At 40.3% G+C, this 2,979-nt stretch overlaps 1 protein-coding gene across 1 annotated transcript; it reads left to right on the top strand.

Moving 5' to 3' along the window:
* Positions 1-476: 476 nt before the first annotated feature.
* LOC103521733 (CAD protein-like) lies at positions 477-2,979 on the top strand (the record flags this gene model as incomplete). The annotated part of the gene is made up of 3 exons (XM_008486840.2): positions 477-509; positions 1,866-2,022; positions 2,936-2,979. Coding segments are annotated over exons 1-3 (234 nt in total), but the record flags the coding sequence as incomplete, so codon positions are not given.

Raw genomic sequence — 2,979 nt, 5'->3', positions numbered from 1 at the left:
ATCAATTGTTTTGATAGAGGTGATTTTGGAGCTATGTTTTAATTATGGTGTAGGTAGCTAGAAATAGGTAGCTATTGATCTAACCCTGTCTAGGTATTGTAGGTAGGTACCTATCTACAGATCTACACATATAAATAGGTAGCTATTTTGCCATTTACCTAACGCTGCCCTGCCTTGGTAATGTTCTATTTTACCCATAGGGCTAAAATGTTCGGTAATGCAGCTATAGGTACCTATGTAAGCAGCTGATCTTTCGTAAATAGATAAGGTAGGAATTATTAACATTTAAATTGTACCTATACCTACCTACTAAATTATCTGTACAATCTACCCACTACCTACCAAGTACCAAAATAAAACTATCCCATACAGCATACAGCACAAAAGTTGGAAATCATAAGACTCATATGAGTCTTATGATTTTATGAAAAAGAAAGTTTTTTGTATGAATGCCGTGAATTTCAAGAAATTATGCAATGTGCTACACTAGTAATGTAAGGGACAGCAAGGTAAAGGGGGGGGGGAGGAAAGCCACTCACCTGATGTTTGTTTCTTCACGCTTACTTTGAGGCCGGCGTTGTCCTTTTCTTCCTTTGGAGTATGGATTGGATTGAGTGCGGAATCACTGGTGTGGACTGTATGGCGTGGGTATGTGTGTGTGTTTTGTGTAGTGGCATTTTAGGAACTGAGGAGCGGAGAGAGAGAGAGAGAGAGGCCTATGCTTCGATCGAATATTAGTCCCTACATAGCGAATAACGTGTTTAGACTACAGCCTCTCCAGACAAAGTTTACCGGGTGGGGTGGTACCTATTGATGTACCGACCCGTAAACAAGTAATATTGGTGGAGACATCTAATTTCTAATCTACCAGATCCTTCTCAAAAAATGCGTAGGTATCTACTTAGGAAGTTAGTACAAATAAATTGGGCAGGCGATTTTCAATTTACCAGATCATTCTCGAATACATATAGGTAGTACACCCTTTAACTGACATTTGACTTTCGAGGCCTATTGGGTCCTTTAAGGGGTCCTCCACCTCCTCTTCCGCCTCCTTCTTCTCCTCTTCCTCTTTCTCCTACTCCTTCTTCTCCTCTTCCTCTTTCTCCTCCTCCTTCTTCTCCTCTTCCTCTTTCTCCTACTCCTTCTTCTCCTCTTCCTCTTTCTCCTACTCCTTCTTCTCCTCTTCCTCTTTCTCCTACTCCTCCTTCTTCTCTTCCTCTTTCTCCTCCTCCTCCTTCTTCTCTTCCTCTTTCTCCTACTCCTTCTTCTCCTCTTCCTCTTTCTCCTCCTCCTTCTTCTCCTCTTCCTCTTTCTCCTGCTCCTTCTTCTCCTCTTCCTACCCGATTTTGAAAATTTGGACCGATTGCAATACTTTCATTACTAGTATAGCTCCGCTATACTGTAGTAATAGAAAGTAAAAAAGTACTGATATAAAAAAAAACGTCAATGTGGGACCTCCCTTCTACCTTAGCTCTTCTAAAGAAAATATTATCTAAATAATTTTCCATCACTCCTATATCAATAAACTTGCTGTTGAACCAATGATCCTGGATTACGAAACCTAGATCTTGATCGCAGTGTAATAATAAAGATGACAATGTTAGTTGTTTTGTAATTTTCATCAGTGCACTGCGGTCAAGATCTAGGTTTCGTAATCCAGGATCATTCGTTCAACAGCAAGTTTATTGATATAGGAGTGATGGAAAATTATTTAGATAATATTTTCTTTAGAAGAACTAAGGTAGAAGGGAGGTCCCACATTGACGTTTTTTTTATATCAGTACTTTTTTTGTGGAGGCCAACTCTTGACGTTAATTTTTTAACATGAAGTGTTTTTTTGAAGCCAATGCTTAATTTCTCCCCAGATCGGAAGCTCAATGAAGAGTGTAGGAGAGGGAATGTCCATAGGGCGTAACTTCGAGGAGGCATTCCAGAAAGCATTCCGAATGGTGGATGAATCAGTGATTGGATTTGACCCTTACCTTGAACCCAGCAATGAAGAAGAACTATCTGAACCTACCGGTAAGTTCTGCTTCGGTGGCGTAACAGCCTGTTCACACTGTTCGACTTTTTTCCGAATTTTTCTTCGTCCAAAGTTACAATGTTTCCGAATTTTTCTTCGTTTGCAATGAGAACACACTCATTTGTATACAAATCGAGGCCGCCTCACGGAAAAAAGTTCGCAACGAAGAAAATTTCGTTTCGTGCAGTGTGAGTGAACGGGCTGTAATGTTCAACACGTTTGTGTGTCTAAGTTTAACCTCATGTAGGTATTCGATTTTTTTTTCCAATGGTTTGAATAGAAGTCTAGTCCTGAAATCGATGAAAGAAGGACGGTATTATTATTAACAAGTTTCCATTTATTTTTGATCGATAAAAAACTCAGAACATACATTTTTTTTATAAATGGTATACCCATCCGTATAAGCAGAGCTTGTGCCACGGATGGGGAAGCAGAGCTTGTGCCACGGTATAGGATAAAGCCAGCCATTCCGAGCACGAACCTTATTTGTTTAGGAAAAAGTTCGCCCCGGGCGGGAATCGGTCCCGCGACCTAGCGCTTACAAGGCGGGCCTGCTCCCTTCCAAGTTATATAGGCTTATTCATGTTCTACATAGATTTTTAGATTATTTTCAGCCCGTTTTCCGCATTTATAAGGATTAGTTCTTTTTTTACATATTGTCTGGCTGGGGGACTATAAACAGTGAGTATACCAGTCTAAAATTTCCTTTGCTAAAGAAATAGCAAAGGTTGAGTACGAAGGGCATCCACTCGTAAAATTTTGTAGCCAAAACCAAATGTCAGCCCAGAAGCGATCACCTTAGGGCTGATTGAGGGCTGACGAAAAACGCCGACCCCGTCTGTACACGGGAAAAGGCGAAGAAAAAGAAAAAAGAAGAGTTCTTTTTTACATATCTCTATTTCTACATTTCAGACAAGCGTATGTTCGTGTTGGCGGCTGCTCTGAAATCCAACATT

Source organism: Diaphorina citri, unplaced genomic scaffold, assembly GCF_000475195.1.
Source record: "Diaphorina citri unplaced genomic scaffold, Diaci psyllid genome assembly version 1.1 scaffold5833, whole genome shotgun sequence".
NCBI lineage: Eukaryota > Metazoa > Arthropoda > Insecta > Hemiptera > Psyllidae > Diaphorina > Diaphorina citri.
This window is presented reverse-complemented; position numbering and strand designations above follow the sequence as displayed.